This window comes from Anomaloglossus baeobatrachus, chromosome 6, assembly GCF_048569485.1.
Source record: "Anomaloglossus baeobatrachus isolate aAnoBae1 chromosome 6, aAnoBae1.hap1, whole genome shotgun sequence".
Taxonomy (NCBI): Eukaryota; Metazoa; Chordata; class Amphibia; order Anura; family Aromobatidae; genus Anomaloglossus; species Anomaloglossus baeobatrachus.
The window spans coordinates 351899685-351919945 of record NC_134358.1 but is presented as its reverse complement, the minus strand read 5'-3'; the positions used below and the strand labels follow the sequence as shown (position 1 = coordinate 351919945).

Here is a 20261-nt window from a genome sequence, read left to right as displayed (position 1 = left end):
CGTGTTGCAGGCACCACCCCAGGGTACGTGATAGCAAGAGGCCGGAGGGGTACTGGGTAATTCGGTGTAGATTCCCTCAGTACCCGGATGGCCTGGTCCTTAAACTTTGCAAAGTCCAGAGCAGGGTTCTGCAGGACCATGATACGCAGCTGGGTCCTGTGGGCATCTGACAGGAGCCCTTCTATGAACTGCTCAGTTAGGAGTTTGTCTTTTTCACGTACACTCTCTGGGTCCACCTGTTTAATTGCTTTCAGGGCCTCCTGCAAGTTTAAGGCATAGTCCCTTATGCTGTCTGTGGCCCGTTGTTTGCACCCAAAGAATCTCATATTTATTTCTACTGCGGTGCGGGTGTCAAAAGTACTCTTTAACTTGGCCAGTATCTGGGTTACTGTTCCTTTATCTGTATCAGGCCAGGACTTCACTTCACGCTGGGCTGCTCCGGCTAGCTGCCCCATTAATATGCCCACCTTCTGGCTCTCAGTCAGCGTATACACCCGGAACAAGCTGTGTCAGCCTTTCTCTGAAGTCGCTCAGGGTATGGGACTCCCCGGAGTACTGCGGCAGCCATTCTGCTCCCGGGATGTACGGCATTGTGATCGGCATTACCGGTGCTACCGCGGGGGCTGGGGCGACGGCGACTGGGATTACATCGGCCGGCGCTGCTGCGTCTTGAACTACTACAGCCACCGGCTCTCCCTCGGTGTCGGACATCTTCCTCCCCCTTAGTGAACCTTACCAGGCTCCGCTTTCTTTTTACAATCTCTTCCGGGTAGCGCGGGGTTAACGACCCTCCGCTCTGATGGCGCGCTCCCTTCGCGCTCTTTTTCGGGCACACCCCCCTTCTTCCTGCACTCAGCGAAGCTAATGGCGGCGGCAGTCTTCAAACAGTAAACACACAGTCTTTTCAAAGGCGCACAGTACCCGGTGGGCGCCGGGCACGAAATCCTGTTCGTGATGCCAAGATTGACTCGCCCACCCCAGGGCTATGGGACACCCAGTGCCGGGCCGGACTAGTCCGGGGGTCTTCAGTGGTGGCGGGGCCCGACTCCGTGGCCCTGGTGGGTGTCAGTTAAATATGGCTGGTGACTTGGGGTTTGTGTTCGTGACACCACCTGTGGTATGCGGCTATTAAGCCGCCGCTGCTGTGTAAGGCCTCCGGGGTGATGATATGGCAGCAATGGTGGTACTGCTCCCCACAGGTGGAGCGGTGCCCCGGGGACACTGTTGGTGCTCGTGAGAGTCTATGGTGTTGTGTGGATAACACGGTGCAGGGCCGACAGGCAATGAAAGAAACAGGCACAAACAGTAGTCTCTTTACCTTCTCCTCTTTTACTCGGCAGCAATTTAGTCCAGGGAGACCGTCACAGTTGGTGAAGGGGATCCGGTCGGCCTGGAAGTACTTGGGGTGATCTTTTTGGCCAGTTGAGTATGAGGCCTACTCCCTAATCTTTCTTTTCTTTACTATTATAGGACTCTGCACTCTGAATTTAGCAAAGGCCCTCCTGCTGCTGGGACCAGTGGTTCGTCCCTTTTTCTGTGTGGTAGACTGCGCAGGCCCTCTCTGGTGCTTCTCTGCTGGAGTCCACACCGGGCCCTTGGGATGCAGCTGTACCTTCAGATTGCTTCTGGGCCAGGGGGCTTGCAGCTCTCCTGCCTCCAAATTCGGCTACCAGGGAAGGATTTTATACCCTGGCAACCACAGACTCCGATGTCCGAGTCTCTTCTGTGCCTCTCGGGAAATAGGGTGGTGCACCTGCCTTGTTTAAGAGTAATAAATAGTTAGGTGCTCACCCATGTAGCGGAAAGGGCTGAACAATGTATAAAGAAAAGAGCTACATATAACAGGGAGCACACCCACAATAGTATATATATATATAAAAGGCAGTCTTTATTGTAACAGCAAGAATAAAAACACTAAAAAATGTGACACACAAGATAACACGGCCTGAAACCCCTTGTGACCCCCGTCATGTACACAGCATGAGCAATAATATGCGATAATGAAGACGTCATACATATAACCTATAAATCATGCAAAATTGTATAAAGGCTGATGAAATATCGCACATAAATGCACAATGCCAACTGGCTTGTACACAATCAGAAAAACCTGCTTAGAAGATATATATAACCATATAGTAACAGTGCCCACTGGCCATGAAAAACAGTCATATCCCAAAGGAAAATCTATATATAGACGGCAGACAGTACCAATATATGTCAGGGGAGCAGTATCACCTCCCAGACCACATATAAGACAAGCAGTTATCCCTCCACAGGCAACCACTATATAAAATGTGGCAGCCAGATAATGGCAAAGAACTATACCATGTGCAAGTAAGCGAGGCAAATAAGCAAGGCCAAAGGAGGTACACAGGGGACAGAGAAATACCGTGGGGGACCCACGCGTATCGCCGCACAGCGGCTTCCTCAGGGCAAGTGTGTACATCGTAGCCTACAACAAAGAGGGTATATAAGCCTATTAGATTAGAAGATCATGAGAATCACCTGTGTGGAGGCTGGCAGTAGAACCCATTCATGACCATATGGGAGCGCATATTACAGCGGCTGTAATGCATATAGATGCGCGCCGCCATCTTGGAAATTCCGCGCATGCGCGGAAAGTCAAAGATCGGTGCGCGTCATCAACAGGGAACTGCGCATGCGCAATATCACACGTACACGAAGAAGCAGCAATGAGAAGAGGGAATCCTGTATGTAATTTTAAGAGTCCACAGCACCCCCAATAATTGTGGTGAGACAAGGAGTATATAAATATATATCCGAGGAACAAACCGACAACAGTGTATACGGTAAATTGAAGTAAAGAAATTACAGAAAAATAGATAAAGAAAAATGAAAATGAATATATAAAACTGAAAATAAAATAGAATTAAATTAATACAAAAAGAAATAAAAGTAACCAAAAAGGATATGAAAAATACGTGAGATGGAAAAAGAGAGCAATAGTGAAATATGTACAAAATTGTAAATAGAAAATGATAGTAACGAAAAAAAAAAAAAAGGGGTGGGGGGGGGAAAGGGGGGGGGGATATATCAGTGAATATGAAAAAACTGTACCAAATTACCACAAAAATGGAAAGCCAAAATAGCACAATTTACAAATCATCATCAGTATTCAACTCCCGGCCTTTCATTTTGCAACCATGGAAGGGAAAGTAGGAAAAAAAAAAAAAAAAAAAGGGGAAAAAAGTTTTTTATATATAATATCCAATATACACTTAGAGTCAAGAAAGTTCCACAGATACTCCGTATAGAGTAAAAAGATCTTTTTGCGTAGTAGAAATCCAGATTTCATAATCCACAATCGGTGGTCTTGTGTGGGATATAAAGCAAGGCCCAGAAATTTCACAGGGGGAACAATGAGTCCAAGGAATTCCCCAGATATTCCATATAGAATGAGATGAATAAATAGCCCACAGACGATAGTCTTGTGTGTAATATCAACCAAATGCCAGAAAGTCCACAAAGGGCAGAGGGACGTCCAAGATGTTCCCAGATTTTCCGTGTAGGGTAGGATAGACGTCTTGTAGAAAGAGAATCAAAATTTCGCAATCCGCCGTTGGTAGTCCTGCATAAGATGCACACCAAATGTCAGGGTATCTACAAAAGGAAGATGGAAAATATAAGGAAAAAGGGGGAGGGGGGGGGGTCAATCACCCCAAAAAACCAGTGAACAGAAGATCTTCATTCAGTCCATCCGGGGCTACCGAATTTAAATTATATATCCACTTTGCTTCATTTTGGAGTAGCCACTTATGGCATGAGCCACCTCTCCCATTACCCACAAACTTCTGTAGTCCCAAAATGCGAATATTTGTGCAGGACCCATGATGGTGTGCCAAAAAATGTGCCGCCACCGGAGTTATAGGATTACCTTTATCCTGATCAGTAGCCGCCAGGTTGATGGTGGAAAGGTGTTTTTGTGCTCTTTTCCTGAGCTCCTGGGAAGTCTGACCAACATAAATCATGTTACATGGGCATATTAAGGGCATATTAAGGCGTAAATAACATTCTTCGTTTTACAATTAATGTAAGCCTTAAGAGGGTGCTTTGAAGAGTTCTGTGGATGACAAAAGATATTTGGCACAGGATGCATGTATCTGCAAATACTGCAGTTGCCACATGGAAAGGATCCCCTAAGAGATATACCCCGATTTAATTTGTGGCAAATCCCAGAAAAATGGCTGACAACCAGAGTGTCCTTCAAATTAGGAGCTCTTCTGGCTGTCAGCAAGGGATGAGGGCTAACCACCTGTGCTGTTTGAGTGTCCACCACCAAAATATCCCAATGCTTCTGTAAAATGTTTTTGATCTTACCCCATTGGTCATTGTACGTAGTGATGAACCGAGTACGAGCATCATTCGTCCGACATTTTGGAGTAACAAGTGACAATTGCGACTCTGACTTGGCCCGTTGGTGGGCTCTGGAGATGGTGCTCCTGGGATAGCCACGCTCAAGAAATCTAGAAGTGAGATTTTTAGCCTGTTGTTGATAATTGGCATCATCAGTACAATTGCGTCTAATACGCAAAAACTGGCCAGTCAGAATACCTTGTCGAATGTGCAGGGGATGAAAGCTCTGGTATTGAAGAAGACTGTTTGTGGAGGTGGCCTTACGATACAGATTTGTAGAGAGCGCACTACCCTTAGTTGACACTTCCAGGTCCAAAAACGTGACTGTAGAAGAAGAGATGGTAGAGGTCAAAAATATATTGAACCTGTTGTTATTCAAAGACGTCAAAAACTGCGCACAATCCCCCTCAGAGCCCCGCCACACAAAAAAGACGTCATCAATGTAACGATGCCAATGCATGACATGAGTACTGAAGGCGGGTAGTGAATAGACAATAGTGGACTCCCACCACCCCAAAAAGAGGTTGGCAAAAGCCGGTGCGCACCGTGCGCCCATTGCCACCCCAGAAATCTGTCTATAGAACTTTCTATCAAATAGAAAGTAGTTATGCTGGAGAATGAACTCCAGCAATTCAATCAAAAATGAATCATGCATGCGGTCAGACCCACCCTGGAGGTCCAGAAAGTGTGTGACCGCATGCATACCATCCCTGTGCCTGATATTGGTATATAAGGATTCGACATCACAGGTGACCAAAAGGTCACCTGGAAGAAGTACAATATCTTGGCAAATCCGAATGAAATGTGAAGAGTCCTGAATGAACGATGGCAACGCACTAACCAGTGGTTGGAGAAAAAAATCCACATAAACACTGGCTTTCTCGCATAAACTACCAATGCTTGCCACAATAGGTCGACCAGGTGGCTTAATTATGGATTTATGCACCTTCGGTAGCATATAAAAGGTTGGAATAATCGGGTGCTCGATCCACAAATACTTCTTCTCACTCTCAGTGATGATCCCCAATTGCCAGGCAAAATCCAATAGATGTCGAAATTTAGATGTAAAAAAGGGGGTGGGATCAGATGGGAGTCTGGAGTAAAACTCCTTATTACTCAACTGTCGGTTAGCCTCTTCCAAATATAAATCCACTGGCCAAATCACCACATTCCCCCCCTTGTCCGCCTCTTTCACCAAGAAGTTCTTATTATTTTTCAAGCTCTGAATAGCTAGTTTCTCTGCCCGACTGAGATTAGGGGCCCTTGGTGTAAAAAGTTGCAATTTGTAAATATCTGCTTTAACAAGTTCAAAAAAGATACGGACAGCTGGTACCAATGAAAGGGGGGGGTTGGCAGTGGATTTGTTCTTAAAGGGGAAACGAGGCTTACCTGGGCCACTCTCGTTTTCTTGTAGTAGATCCAGAAGATCTTGAAACGCATTCTGCTCCTCCGATCTCATATTGTCAATAACCGTAGGTTTATTATACAGGACCTGAAAAATAAGGTTTCTGCAGAACAAAAAGAGGTCCTTGGTCAGAGTAAATTTGTCCAATGCACATGTCGGAGAAAAGGTGAGGCCTCTTTCCAACACAGACGTCTCCTGTGAGGTCAGTGTGTAATCAGTCAGATTAATAATCCGGAGTTTATCATCACTCACCTGGCCAGCCGGCTCTGAGACAGAAGCCATCTCTAAGGACGCTTGGCCCTCCCCATGTTGGTACGCTGGGGTCCCCGATTCCTGGATCTGGTGTATCTCGGTGAATGAACGCCCCCGCCGGCCCCCTCTTCTGGTCCGGCGTCTGGGTCGCTGTCCACTGAGGACAAAAAAAATCACTGGAACTATTGCCAGCAGTGGATGTCTGGCCAGTTTGCCGAGGGACATAATTCCTACAGCGTGTCGGACGTCTCAGATTCCCTTTATGCTTCCATCTATACGCCGACTTAGTATCGAAATCGGTCTGATCACGATGAAATTTCTTCCTTTTTTCCTTCTGTGCCTCTCTGCATTTCTTGCTTCACTGGGCCAAGCTATTCCAGCTCTAGGCCCCAGTTCCACAAGGCAGCACTACTCTGCGTCTATTCTCTTTGCTTCCTTTCTACAGACTGATCACTACTTCCTCCCCCAGGTCAGACTTAAGGAATGCTCTCTAGAATTCCAGGTTCAGAGATCCCCCTGCTGGCCGGAGGGAGAACCGCGTTGGATGTTAAACTTACTGGCCAATGGACCTCTCAATTACCTCCAGGCTCAGCATTAACCCTTTGGGAGGGCAATGCTGTTGTGGCGACCAGGTCCTGGGGCGCCACATACGCCTAACATGTAACAACAAGAAGTAAATGGCACTTCCTCTGTGCTGATGATAATAGATGTAGGGGTGCGCTTCAGGTTCCAAGGCATTATGTCAATAGAAGAATACAAGGCACTCCCAAGATTGGCTGCAACGTGAAGAGGAGTTCAACGTGGGTGATTAGCGCGGTGTCCACCGCCGCATGGAGGCTGCCATAGGTGCCATGCGGCGGTGGACACCGCGCTAATCACCCACGCTGAACTCCTCTTCACGAATGTGCTTACTGAGGAAGGTCTACGGACCGAAAACGTTCTGTTGTTGTTATGCACATTAAATAAATCACACGTTGCAGCCAATCTTGGGAGTGCCTTGTATTCTTCTATTAACATGAGGTTGTATTGTAAAGTAAATATTAAGATAATTTGAGAAAATAAAATATGAAAAAAACACTACTAACAAAAACTAAAAATAATAATAATAAAAATAATAATTGCCCATTTCTGATGTGATTTATCTTGTTTTCCAGGCTGTCTATGTGACATCGACACTTCCATATGTGGTGCTCACTATTTTTCTAATAAGAGGCCTGACACTGAAGGGTTCAGTAAGCGGAATTGTGTACTTATTCACTCCAGATGTAAGTACAGTTATTATGCTACAATTAGTCTCAAAATGTAAGAATTTTAGTTTTGTCTATTACTGTAGCTGAAATGTTTACAGCTTTAAACTTCAGGCTCTGTTATTTGCAAAAATAAAATGTAAGAAACTGAGCTCCTTGCCAAACAGAACTATTGTCCTGGATAAGTATCCAAACAGAGATGACTTCTGAATGAAGTCTGCATGTTTTCCCACTGTTTGCCGAGGATTAGAGTTGAGAGATGTTCTTATGCCTGCTTTACACGCTTCAATAAATCTTTCAATCCGTCGTCGGGGTCAAGTTGTAAGTGACGCACATCCTGCATCGTTCGTGACGTATTTGCGTGTGACAGCTACGTGCAATCAAGATTGAACGAAAATACGGTGATCGCATACACGTCGTTTATTCCTCATACATTGGACGTTTTGTTGTATGAACCTAGTGAATTGTAACGTGTGACATCCCTCATACGATTTTGGTGTCTGAGGCTATGTGCGCAGGTGTGCGCTCTGCACCGCAGCTTAAAAAAGGTCCGCTTCAGAGCGCAACTGAAAAGCTGCGTTCTGAAGCGCCTCACAATGTCTGTCATGCACTAATCTCTGTCAGTCCGTCACTATCTCTGTCCCTCACTCTCTGTCCATGTCAGTTTATCCCTCTTACCCCCTCTCTCATACTCACCGATCCCCGATCACCGGCGCGGCTCTGCATGGCGTTCACACTGCTCCGGCGGCTTTTACTGTTTTGAAAAAGCCGGCCGCCCATTAAACAATCTCGTATTCCCTGCTTTCCCCGCCCACCGGCGCCTATGATTGGTTACAGTGAGACACGCCCCCACGCTGAGTGACAGGTGTCACACTGCACCCAATCACAGCAGCCGGTGGGCTTGTCTATACTGTGCAGTGAAATAAATAATTAAATAATTAAAAAAAACGGCGTGCGGTTCCCCCCAATTTTAATACCAGCCAGATAAAGCCATACGGCTGAGGGCTGGTATTCTCAGGATGGGGAGCTCCACGTTATGGGGAGCCCCCCAGCCTAACAATATCAGCCAACAGCCGCCCAGAATTGCCGCATACATTATATGCGACAGTTCTGGGACTGTACCCGGCTCTTCCCGATTTGCCCTGGTGCATTGGCAAATCGGGGTAATAAGGAGTTATTGGCAGCCCATAGCTGCCAATAAGTCCTAGATTAATCATGTCAGGCGTCTATGAGACACCTTCCATGATTAATCTGTAAATTACAGTAAATAAACACACACGCCCTAAAAAATCCTTTATTAGAAATAAAAAACACAAACATATATCCTGGTTAACCACTTTAATCAGCCCCAAAAAGCCCTCTATGTCCGGCGTAATCCAGGATGGTCCAGCGTCGCATCCAGCGCTGCTGCATGGAGGTGACCGGAGCTACAGCAGACACAGCCGCTCCGGTCACCTCCACACAGCAAATGAAGACAGCCGGCGATCAGCTGAGCTGTCACTGAGGTTACCCGCGGCCACCGCTGGATCCAGTGACAGCGGGTAACCTCAGTGACAGCTCAGCTGATCGCGCTTCTCACCTCAGTTGCTGCGTGGAGGTGACCGGAGCGGCAGTGTCTTCTGCAGCTCCGGTCACCTCCATGCAGCAGCGCTGGAAGCGACGCTGGACCATCCTGGATTCCGCCGGACATGGAGGGCTTTTTGGGGCTGATTAAAGTGGTGAACCAGGGTATATGTTTGTGTTTTTTATTTCTAATAAAGGATTTTTCGGGTGTGTGTGTTTATTTACTGTAATTTACAGATTAATCATTGGGGGTGTCTCATAGACGCCTGACATGATTAATCTAGGACTTATTGGCAGCTATGGGCTGCCAATAACTCCTTATTACCCCGATTTGCCAACGCACCAGGGCAAATCGGGAAGAGCCGGGTACAGTCCCAGAACTGTCGCATATAATGTATGCGGCAATTCTGGGCGGCTGCTGACTGATATTGTTAGGCTGGGGGGCTCCCCATAACGTGGAGCTCCCCATCCTGAGAATACCAGCCTTCAGCCGTATGGCTTTATCTGGCTGGTATTAAAATTGGGGGGGACAGCACGCCGTTTTTTTTAATTATTTAATTATTTATTTCACTACACAGTATAGACACGCCCACCGGCTGCTGTGATTGGGTGCAGTGTGACACCTGTCACTCAGCGTGGGGGCGTGTCTCACTGTAACCAATCATAGGCGCCGGTGGGCGGGGAAAGCAGGGAATACGAGATTGTTTAATGGGCGGCCGGCTTTTTCAAAACAGTAAAAGCCGCCGGAGCAGTGTGAACGCCGTGCAGAGCCGGGGATCGGGGATCGGTGAGTATATGAGAGAGGGCTGCTCAATTCACTTACTCAGGAGTTTAGCGGTCACCGGTGAATCCTTCACTGGTGACCGCTAATCAGGACGCGACACAGACAGAGCCACAGCATGACAATGAAGTCGGGTGAGGTTGTTAGAGAAGCCATTTTGTCTTGGTCTTCAGTTAGTTCACAAATTCGTTATATTCCAAATATGGGTATTTGACCGGTTGTGCAACCAGGAATGAGTAATTGATGTTCTATTCCACATCTGCTATTTGCTATGATTATCACTAAGTCCCTTAGAATTGTTATTCTTTTTGTTTATGTACTCCTCTTGGAATACGCAGTTTGTATTACAAGGTTTGATTGATTACATCCCTTAAAAGCTTTTTGTTATGATAAACTATATCTCTTTTGGACTTGAGACATTATGCTTCCTTATGTGGTAATATCTTCTTTGGAGCCTGAAAATGACTATATTTGGTATCTATCTAAAGTTGTGTAACCATATCACATGTCTCATATTGCGTAATCAACTTGAAAGGTATAAGAACCTTCCTATATTCACTATTAAACCAGAGTATTTGATACACTACGGACTTGTCTTGTCTTGGTGTGTTAACTGTTACTCTCACAACCGGCCGATCCACCACATCTACCTGAGAAGGTATAGAGCGGCGGCTCTAACAGCTTGGAGGCCCTCCAGCGAGTACTGCTCACGAATTTTCCCCTTTTCCACCTTCCAGGACTGAACATATTTCTCTCCCCTCGCTTTGAACTGACTACATCATTCCCGGGTAAGTTGAGCCTTTGATCTCAATTTGTTGTCTCTTCCAAGAGGGGGTAGGAGGCACGGATCAGTCCTGGGGGGGTCAGCAACAGGAAAATAATCATTCCTCAGGTAGTTTATGTTGTTTGTCTTGTTTGTGTTTGTATTGTCTGCATAATTGTATAATCCGTATTCATTCACCCGAGTTCATTCTGACAGTGCGGCTCTGTCTGTGTCTGCTGTCATCTGCCATTCAGCTCTGCTACATGGCTGTCTGTGTCTGCTGTCAGCGGCCATGTAGCAGAGCTGAATGGCAGATGACATAGTAAAACCGCATCCCTACACATTACACACGCTTGGCAAGTCAATAAATAAAAAAAAAAAAGGGTGCCCAATGCATACGTCACAGAACACATGATCTAAAGGATCGCACACAAAATTGATCAATTTAACATAGACTACTAACGCACGTGTGACAGCAAATGAATGACCTACGTGCAATCTCATTCAATCGCATATGCGACCTGGGCGTGTCACATCGCATACGAGATCGCATACCTAATTGTAAGGTGTAAAGCTGGCTTTAGTCGAACGGTTAGCCAATTTCAAGGTCAAGTGATTTTGGGCGGTGTTCGAGTCGTTCGACGAACTCGAATGATTTGCTTAAAGCTTGGCAGTTCAAGTTACGGTTCGATCACCAAAAGTGTGGCTTTTCACAGTAAGTATGTGCGCACGTTGCATATCTGCATGCATCCTGCGTCCCCTGTATAATCTCTCTCTCTTTCCTACTCACCGATCACGGGCGCGAGGCTGCACGACTGTCACAAAGCTCCGGCGGCTTTTCCTCTTTTGAAAATGGCTGCCGCTTCATTATTCAATCAGGTATTCCCTTCTTTCCCTGCCCACCGGCGCCCATGATTGGTTGCAGTCAGACACACCCCCACGATGAGTGACAGCTGTCTCACTGCAACCAATCACAGCGGCGGGCGGATCTATATCATGCAGTAAAATAAATAATAAAAAAAAATGCAGTTCCCCCCAATTTTGATACCAGCCAGGAAAAAGCCACATGGCTGAAGGCTGGTATTGTCAGGATGGGGAGCGCCACGTAATGGGGAGCCCACCACCCTAACAATATCAGCTAGCAGCCACTCAGAATTGCCGCATCCATTAGATGCGACAGTCCCGGGACTCTACCCAGCTTATCCATCCCGAATTGCCCTGGTGCGGTGGCAATCGGTGTAATAACGGGGTTAATCATGGCAGGCATTTTCTCGAGATACCTTCAATGATTAACCTGTAAGTGAAAGTAAATAAACACACACAACGAAAAATCCATTATTTGGAATAAAAGACCAAAAAACCTCTCATTTACCTCTTTATTAATCCCCAAACAACAATCTAGGTCCAAAGTAATCCACACAACACTGTCAGCTCTGCTACATGAAGCTGACAGGGAGCGCCGTAGAACACGAGCGCTCTGTGTCCTCTCCACCCAGCACCTGAAGTGAGCCGCGCTGTCACCGGAGACGTCACTCTGCAATACAGAGGTCAAGATAACCAAATCTTCATGTGCTTCTCATTAGAGGCAGTGGCTCAATGGTTAGAGCTACTGCCTAAAGAGCATTAGTTCACGAGTTCAAGTCCCGGACGCCCTGGTAAAGAATTTAATATATTTTTAAATTAAAACTATTATTTATTTATAATTATAATTTAATTTAATTATGTACTGAGGGGAGGAGCCGGACATCAGCTGTGAGCCGTGGAACACACCTCTAAAATCGGAGCAGTTCACAGAATGAGGCTGCATTGCTCTTTCCTCTCTCTCTCTCTCTCTCTCTCCTCTCTCTCTTCTATCTCTTCTCTCTCCTCTCTCTTCTCTCTCTCTTCTGTCTTCTCTCTCTCTTCTCTCTCTCGTTTTCTCTTTCTCTCTCTTTTTCTCTGTTTTTCTTTCTCTCTTTCTCTCTTTTTCTATTTTTTTCTCTCTTTCGCCCTCTCTCTCTCTTTTTCTCTCTCTCTTTTTCTCTCTTTTTCTCTCCTCTTTTTCTCTCTTTTTCCCTTTCTCTCTCCTCTTTGTAGCTGAATAATCCACTTCTGGATTTTCAAGTGCAAAACAGAGGTCAAGATTACCAAATCTTCCTATGCTTTTCATTAGAGGCAGTGGCTCAATGGTTAGAGCTACTGCCTAAGGAGAATTAGTTCAAGTCCTCGCCTTCCCGGTATAGAATTTAATTTACTTTATTTTTAATTTTAAATTATAATTATTATTTATTTATAATTCTACGTTTATTTAATTATGCATTGAGGGGAGGAGCTGGACATCAGCTGTGAGCCACGAGACACACCTCTAAAATAGGAGAAGTTCACGGAATGAGGCTGATTGCTCTCTCCTCTCACTCTTCACTCTCTCTCTTTTCTCCTCTTCTCTCTCTTCTCTCTCTTCCCTCTCTCTCTTCTCTCTTTCCCTCTCTCTTCTCTCTCTTCTCTCTCTCCTCTCTCTCTCTTCTCTCTCTTCTCTCTCCTATCTCTCTCCTCTCTCTCTTCTCTCTCTCTCTATCTCTCCCTCTCTCTTCTCTCTCTCTTCTCTCTCTTCTCTCCTCTTCTCTCTCCTCTCTTCTCTCTCTCTCCTCTCTCTTCTCTCTCTCTTCTCTTTCTCCTCTTTTCTCTCTCTCTCTTCTCTTTCCTTCTCTCCAGATTGGATGGCGCGGGACCCTTGACCCAGGATTACTGCGGAGGGGGGTTCTTTATTTCAATAAAGATGGAGTCACTAATTGTGTTGTGTTTTATTTCTAATAAAAATATTTATCTGTGTGTTATGTTTTTTTGTTATCTGTACTACTAGAAATTCATGGTGGCCATGTCTCATATTGGTGTGACACCATGAATTTCGGGCTTAGGGCCAGTTGATAATATACAGCTAGCCCTAACCCCATTATTACCCAGCGAGCCACCTGTCACCAGGGCCAAAAAATTGACGTGGGCTTTGCCATATTTTTGTATGCTAGCCAGGTACAGCAGGCAGGTACGGCTGCCCCCAAAACCCAGCTGCCTATTTGTACCCGGCTGGGAACTAAAAATATAGGAAAGCCCTTTTTTTAATTATTTCATGAATTTCATGAAATAATTAAAAAAAAATGACATGGGCTTCACCCCATTTTTGTGTCCAGCCAGGTACAACTAGGCAGCTGGGGATTGGAATCCGTAGCACAGGTTGGCCCGAGCTTTCTGGGCCCCTCTTCTGCGAATTGCAGTCCGCAGCCGCCCCAGAAAATGGTGCTTTCATAGAAGTGTCATCATCTGGCGCTGTATCCAATTCTTCCAGCTGCCCTGAAGCCAGGTGGCTTGCTGGGTAATAATGGGTTAATACCAACTTTGTTTTACTAGCTAGTATTAAGCCAGAGATTCTTAATGTCAGGCAAGTTTGACCCAGCCATTAAGAATCTCCAATAAAGGGTTAAAAAAAAGACACCACACAGAGAAAAAATACTTTAATAGAAATAAATACACAGACACATTAGAGACTCCATGTTTATTACTCCCTCTCAGCCCTCCACGATCCTGGTATTCTGTCTTCTTTCTCTTTCAACCCATGCAGCTCTGCTTCATTAGACAGCACTGCATGAAAGGAAGACGCTGCTGCTCCCGTGCAGTCTAATCACTCAGTGAGTGAGCAGAGGCTGCGGGCTGTAAGCGGTGATGTCCCCGCTGACAGGCTGGTTACTATAGCAATGGTGATCTCCGTTATTCACCGGCTGTGGCATCTAGTCCTTGCATGTGGGCTGACTGTAAAGAGCGCCGACATGCATGGGCGGGGAGTCGACCATGTGCCAGAGCATATCGACGGAACACGGAGCTGCTCAAATGAGCACCGCGTACCGGAGAGATGCACTGACAGGACCTAGCATGACATCTAGCCATGTGACCAGTCTGTAGCCAATGAGATAATATACACGTGACTGGTCACATGCTATTTTGATGTTACGGAAGGTCCTATCATCGGTGCTCGTTACCAGGAGGGCGCAACGATTATCGGAAGGAAAATCAGCAGGAGACAGAGTGCAAGACACGTCGCGGGGACCTGTAAGTGTAATGGCAATGTTTATTAACTGTATGTGCACATGTATAATGTGTTTGTATGTGTTTTTGTTTGCCTGTCATTGTTTTCAATGGGGTTCGAAGGAGTTCGTCGAACATTCGTCAAACGGAGCCCCCGTTCGACAAACCAAACCGAACTCGAACACTAGGGGGTGGCTCATCTCTACCGAGGATGCCTAAGTTCTTCCAGTTTTCATGCATACTCCAAATATCCAGCTGAACCACATCCCATCACCTTACTGGATTTTTATGTCTTAACCAACAAGACTCTTTTCATTAGTCCTTATTCAGAAATCTGTTTTTCATGTACATGTTCTATCCATCTTTTTCTCAGAGAGAACACATACACATTAAAGTCTAAGGTAGTTATCGCTTTCTAACAATGTTCATTCCCACCTGCTAGCAAAGATATTACCCAGGGAATTGAGCTCTGTCAGTGTTTGCTGTTGCTCAATTAACTACTTATACCCCACAGATAATAGTAACCATTGCATGTAAGGAGGGTGACAGATGAAGATACTGCCTGCTGCGTACCAGTTGCGGATGGCCGGACATGAGTATTTCTGGGTATAATTAGTGTGATACATGACTTATGTATTTAAATTCCCTTGTAAAACTAATAAATATTGTAAACAAAAAAACAAAAACAAAAAACTTTAAGTATTTTCAAAGATGTTAAAAAAATAACATTTTTCAGAATAAAAATGTATTTAATAAATAAAACAAATGAACCTAAAAATTACACATACATTATATGGTAACACTGTATCCATTTTGACCAGTACAATAAAAATATATAATTATTTATCCTGCCCAGTGAACACAGCGGAAAAAATAATCTACAATAAAATCGACATTTATGTTCATTCAGCCTCACGTAAAATAAAAGAAAGATGACCAAAAATTAATTTCTATGCCAAAATAGCAATGCAAACTATAACTCATACAAAAACAAGCCATCGTAGCTTTCTGTGCTCTTAAACTATGATGCAAGAAAAACTATTTTATTCTGGAAAGTACTAAACTTATAAGTATTAGAAATTGAGTATTGTAGGAACCCAGACTATGTAAGTATAAGTATGATATTTTTTATCTTGCACCAAGAATACAAAAATGCAAAATCCAAAAAAACAATACCAGAATTCCATTTTTCTTCATCCTCCTTATAAAAAAAATTGAATGAAAATTGATCAAAAATTCATATGTACCCAAAAATGATACCAGTGAAAACTAAAGCTTGTCCTGCTAAACCTAAGCCCTAACACAACCCTGTGCAACCAAAACTGAAAAAAATGTATGGCTCTCCCATTTTTAAAGGTTTCTTTTAGCAAAAGATATAAAACCTGTTGAATAACTATAGTATTGTACTTCGCAAAAAGTGGCATGTCATTTTACCTCTTCATGACCTGGTATTATCCGTTTTTTTTTTCTTCATTTATTCCAATAGTAATAACTTTTTTATTTTTCCATCAATATAGCCATATGAGGACTTGACTTTTGAAGGACGAGTTATAATTTTGAATGACACCATTCATTCTGCCACACACTGGAAAACAGGAAAGAAACTCCAAATGTGGTGTAATTGCAAAAGAAATGCAATTTCACAATGGTTTTTTTTTTTGCTTTTTTTACCATGTTTACTATATGGTAAAACTGACTGGTCAATATAATTTTAAATGTCAGTTCAAGTTTGTAGATATAAAACAAGTATAGTTTTCTTTTTTTAATTTAAGTGGTGAAAAAAAAGAGAAATTTGACATAGAAAAAAATGTGTTTTTTCTGCCATTTTCGGAGACCTGTCATGTTCTCATTTTTCGGAATCTAGAGCTAAGTGATGGCTTATTTTTGAGTACTGAGATAATAATTTTAATTATACCATTTTGGTTTAGATGTGATGTTTTGATTGCTTCTTATTACACTTTATTACAATGTTGCAGCGGCCAAGAAACTGTGATTCTGATGCTTTGATATTTTTTCTCCGTTTACTGATCAGATTAATTTACTTTATATTTTGATAAATTGGGCATTTCTGAAAGCCGCATTACCAAATACATATTTTTTTTATTGCTTTCTTTTCAATGGTGCAAAAGTGGGGTGATTTTAACTTTTGTGTTTTTTTCATATTTTTAAAAACTTTTAATTGTTTTTACTAGTCCCCATAGGCGACTTGAAGATTACTTGCTTCAGAACTGCACAAATACTGTCCTCCTATGAAGCCGTGCTCAGCTGACATTCACAGAAAATACATCATGACTAGAGTTGAGCGTGGTTCGTGGTTCGTGGTTCTCCAGTTCGCGGCTCGAGTGATTTTGGGGGCTGTTCTAGATCGAACTAGAACTCGAGCTTTTTTGCAAAAGCTCGATAGTTCTAGATACGTTCGAGAACGGTTCTAGCAGCAAAAAAAACAGTTAATTCCTAGCTGGCTTTCCGCTGTAATAGTGTAAGTCACTCTGTGACTCACACTATTATGACATTTCAGTGTATAGTGTGCGGGAACAGCGCATTCAGATCACTGCTGTTTGGATAATGGCGATTGCCATTTTTTTTTTTTTCCTTGTCTTCCTTCCCTAAGCGCGCGCGTGTAGTGGGGAGGGCCAGCATGTCAGCCAATCCCAGACACACACACAGCTAAGTGGACTTTTAGCAAGAGAAGCAATGGTATGTGTGATAGGATGTCCATGTCACATGTCCCTGCATTATAAAAACGAGTATCTGCCCATCCGGACGCCATTATCTCTTCTGCGTCCTTGGTGTCAGACATCACTGGCGCAGCTCCTATCGCCGATACAGCTGTATACGCTCCATACACAGTGCTGGACAGCTTAGGGATAGTACTTTCTATCAGTCCTTTTAAGGGCTCATACCGGCAGGGTCAGAGCCATAGGTGACAGGTCCTGAAAACAGAGTTTAACAGCTACACAAGATGACAGCGTCTGTGTAGCTAAGGTCAGGGATTTCCTCGCTGCATTTCCCCATTAGGAGGGATAGAAAGGCAGGCTTCCTTTCCTCTACCCAGAGACCCACAACCCTGCCACTGTTCCCTCCTGCCCTTTGCACACTCCAACTCATTGTTACTAAGCCATTATACTAGCAAACACTGAGTGAACTTAGTGGCATCCTAAACGTGGCTATTGGACTTCTGTATAGTTCCAGTAGTGCACAGATATTTGCAGCACGTCTGCCTGCATTGCACACTCAAACTCATAAGAACTAAGCCATTATACTAGCAAACACTGAGTGAACTTAGTGGCATCCTAAACGTGGCTATTGGACTTCTGTATAGTCCCAGTAGTGCACAGATATTTGCAGCACGTCTGCCTGCATTGCACACTCAAACTCATTATAACTAAGCCATTATACTAGCAAACACTGAGTGAACTTAGTGGCATCCTAAACGTGGCTATTGGACTTCTGTATAGTCCCAGTAGTGCAAAGATATTTGCAGCACGTCTGCCTGCATTGCACACTCAAACTCATTATAACTAAGCCATTATACTAGCAATTTATGCTGCCAGTTTAAGGGCCGTTGTTGCATTGTCAGGGATATTTATTCTTTATTATTCTGCTGTTAGTAAAGCTAGACCACCGCTGCAATCTACACCACCTCTCAATTTTTACTACCACATTTTCAGTGCACAATCTTGTCGCAATCAACATGAGTGGCAAAATGACAGATGCTGGTGGAAAGGCATGGTGGAAAAGGAAAAAAAGGAAAAAAAGGGTTTATCCGTGGGGAAGGTGGCAAAGCTCCATTATCATCTGCTGAAGATAGACCATCTACCAGCAAAAGTAAGATGTCTACTACTTACCGTGGACAATCCGATGTGCTCCCTTTTTTACGGACACGAACAACAGGAACAAAGGTAGATGATGGCCAAAAAATGAAAATGCTTGAATGGATCTCAAATGGTCCAACAAGTGCCCTCTCAGCCACTTCAAGTACCGCATCCAAAAAACACCAGTCCTCTGAGTTGTCATCCCAATCAAACTTGCTTTCTCCCAGCTCTGAAGTCTCCATCAGCCCTGCACAGTATGGTGGAACTGAGATGGCTGAGTCTGCAGAGCTGTTCAGTCACACTATAGCCTGGGAATCAGAGGTCTGCTCCCAAGCTACAGTGAGTACAGACCAGGAAATGGTCTGCAGTGATGCCCAGAACCTTTGTGACTCTGATTCAGGCCGTGAGGACCAAGTTTCTGAGCATAATGTTAACCCTTTGTCACAAACTGTAACACCTGTGGTTATAGACAATGAGGAACATACTGATGACGATGAGATGCAGATACCAGATTGGGATGACAACTTAAATATTCGGTCAGGGCAAGAAGAGGCTCGGTCTGAGGGGGAGGGGAGTGCAAACACAACAATTGATGATGAAGTTCTAGATCCCACCTACTGTCAACCCCCAGTCAGGCACTCAAGGAGGTCAACAGAGGCGGTGGAGGAGGATGCAACCGACGACGAAGTTACCTTGCGCCTTCCTGGACAGAGTCAGAGCACTGGTAGCACGTCTACAACTGCATCATCAGCCACCACTCTGCCTCTGAGCACTAGTCTAAGCCTTGCCTAGCCTGGTACTTTTTTTACAAAGAAAAAGATCGCCCAAATTATGTGATGTGTTAAATTTGTCGTGATTCTGTTAGTAGAGGTCAAAACCTCAGCAGTTTGACAACTTCTTCCATTAATCGTCACATGAATAAATATCATAGGTCCCAGTGGGAAGTTCACCGTGCTGCAATGCGGCCTAGCGGAGCTAACCATCCACGGCCTGCCCCTTCCAGTGCATCCGCACGCTCTTCATCTTCTAGGACTGTGGGGACAGCTGTCACACCTGGTTTTCAATGCACAACTTCCACCACTGTAACCGCAACAGGCAGTTTGCTTGGTAGGTCGTCAGTTGGTTTGGGAGGGGAAACAAGTGAGTGTGTACAGCTCTCTCAGACATCGATAGCACCAACGTTGGATGAAGGCAACATCATGTCTCCGCCTGCACTTTCCTCACAAACCTGCATTTTTCCAGGGACATCCTACTCAACACCGTCTACACTCAGCAGCCAGATCTCTGTCCCTCAGATGTGGTCAAATAAAAGGCCATTTCCTGCGACACATGACAAAGCTAAGAGGTTGACTCTATCCCTCTGTAAGCTCTTGGCTACCGAAATGCTGCCTTTCCGCCTAGTGGACACACAGGATTTTAGAGACCTTATGTCTGTCGCTGTGCCTCAGTACCAGATGCCTAGTCGCCACTACTTCTCTAAGAAAGGTCTGCCCGCGCTACACCAGCATGTCGCACACAACATCACCGCTTCCTTGAGAAACTCTGTGTGAACGGGTGCATTTCACCACCGATACTTGGACCAGTAAGCATGGACAGGGACGTTACATGTCGCTGACTGGGCACTGGGTAACTATGGTGATAGATGGTGAAGGGTCTGCTGCACAAGTCTTGCCGTCCCCACGACTTGTGTGTCAATCCTCTGTCTGTCCAAGTTCCGCCACTGCTTCTGCCTCCTCCACTTCATCTGGGTCCTCCACCTCCGCCCCAAGCCTGCCTGGTCAGGCCACCAGCGTTCTCACTGCGCAGAAGGAATCACGCACCCCTCATTACTATGCTGGCAGCAGAGCGCAACGGCATCAGGCGGTCTTTAGCTTGACATGTCTTGGGAATAGGAGTCACACAGATGAGGAGTTGTGCTCAGCTCTGCGGTCCGAGTTTAATAAATGGTTGTCTCCACTCAACCTGCAGCCTGGTAAGGCCGTGTGCGACAATGCTGCAAACCTGG

The 20261-nt window shown here is 44.9% G+C and overlaps 1 protein-coding gene across 2 annotated transcripts in view; it reads left to right on the top strand.

The window, feature by feature from the left end:
- Positions 1–20261, top strand: part of SLC6A19 (solute carrier family 6 member 19) — a 913143-nt gene that overhangs the window by 353940 nt on the left and 538942 nt on the right. For both annotated transcript variants that reach the window (XM_075315004.1, XM_075315002.1), the window contains one exon: positions 7189–7299. In XM_075315004.1, the coding sequence (XP_075171119.1) occupies positions 7189–7299 (111 nt within the window). The remainder of the gene's footprint in view (positions 1–7188; positions 7300–20261) is intronic.